This window comes from Tupaia chinensis, unplaced genomic scaffold (assembly GCF_000334495.1).
Source record: "Tupaia chinensis unplaced genomic scaffold, TupChi_1.0 Scaffold000037_4, whole genome shotgun sequence".
Classification (NCBI taxonomy): Eukaryota; Metazoa; Chordata; class Mammalia; order Scandentia; family Tupaiidae; genus Tupaia; species Tupaia belangeri.
Window position 1 is genome coordinate 1,447,476 of NW_006159487.1, and position 1,099 is coordinate 1,448,574.

The 1,099-nt window shown below is 66.1% G+C and overlaps 1 protein-coding gene across 1 annotated transcript in view; it reads right to left on the reverse strand.

The window, feature by feature from the left end:
• KIRREL3 (kirre like nephrin family adhesion molecule 3) overlaps window positions 1–1,099 on the reverse strand; it is a 395,674-nt gene that overhangs the window by 95,042 nt on the left and 299,533 nt on the right. The window contains exon 2 of the mRNA XM_006140642.3: window positions 173–250. Coding sequence (XP_006140704.1) covers window positions 173–250 — 78 coding nt within the window. The remainder of the gene's footprint in view (window positions 1–172; window positions 251–1,099) is intronic.

Below are 1,099 nucleotides of genomic sequence, written 5' to 3' on the forward strand. Positions count from 1 at the left end.
GGTGGAGGGAGCAGCAGGAGGGAGGCTGCCCCCTTCCTGACACGCGGCTTGGAAGAGCACGGCCACCTCCTACCGCCCTCGGGGCCGCCAGGTCTCCTGGGCTCTCCGGTGCTGTAGTCCGGGGTGCCCCTCCCCCACTCTCGTGCCCCCAGGCGGTGCAGGTCTCACTGACCTTCACTTGTCCTCCGGAGCTTGTCCTTGGCCATGTAGCCCAGCGCCAGGCAGCATCCCCTCCTCTGCAGGCCCAGCTCTGGAAGAGAAGCGGGCAGTGAGAAGGAGTGGTCAGGTCGGGGAGGCCCTCTGCGGGGGTCGCGGCGCCCGCCGCTCTTGTACACAGGGGCGTGACGTCTTCAACACGTCCCCTGAGACGCGCCTGGGAACCACACCTGCGTTCGCCTTTTTTGCACCAAAGTGAACTTGTACTTTAATTCCATTTTCTGAGCCAGTAGCTCCTTGACGGTTTTCACAGCCCCGTGAGCACCACGCACGACCGCCCGCGCTGCTCCCACTCGGTGGGCAGAGACCTTACATGACAGAGCCAGTGGGTGGAGGCCCCAGGGTTTCAAGCCTAGACCGTGCGGCCCCAGGCTCTGTCATTCCGGTTACTGAGGCAGGACACCCAGGCTTGCGACGGTGGCCAGAGAGGCCAGGAGACACAGGCCCTCACAGCAGTGTCCAGGAGGGAGTGGGCACCAGACTGGGGCCAGGATGGGAATGATGGGGGCTCTGGAGAAGACCTGGGGTGGGGGTATAGGCAGGAGGACGGCTCTGTCATCGGGGGATTGTCTGGGGCTGGGGTGTCTGTGCGAGTCTACATGGGGGTGCGATTCAGGACCCTTCTCAGCACGTAGGCAGACAAAGGGCCCGGGACCACGGCTGGGACCACGGCGTCCACGTAGGCAGACTCGGGGCCTGGGGCTGGGTGGCCGGGACCACAGCGTCCATGTAGGCAGACTTGGGGCCCGGGGCTGGGTGGCCGGGACCACAGCGTCCACGTAGGCAGACTCAGGGCCCGGAACCATGGCTGGGACCACAGCGTCCACGTAGGCAGACTCGGGGCCTGGGGCTGGGTGGCCGGGACCATGGCGTCCACGTAGGC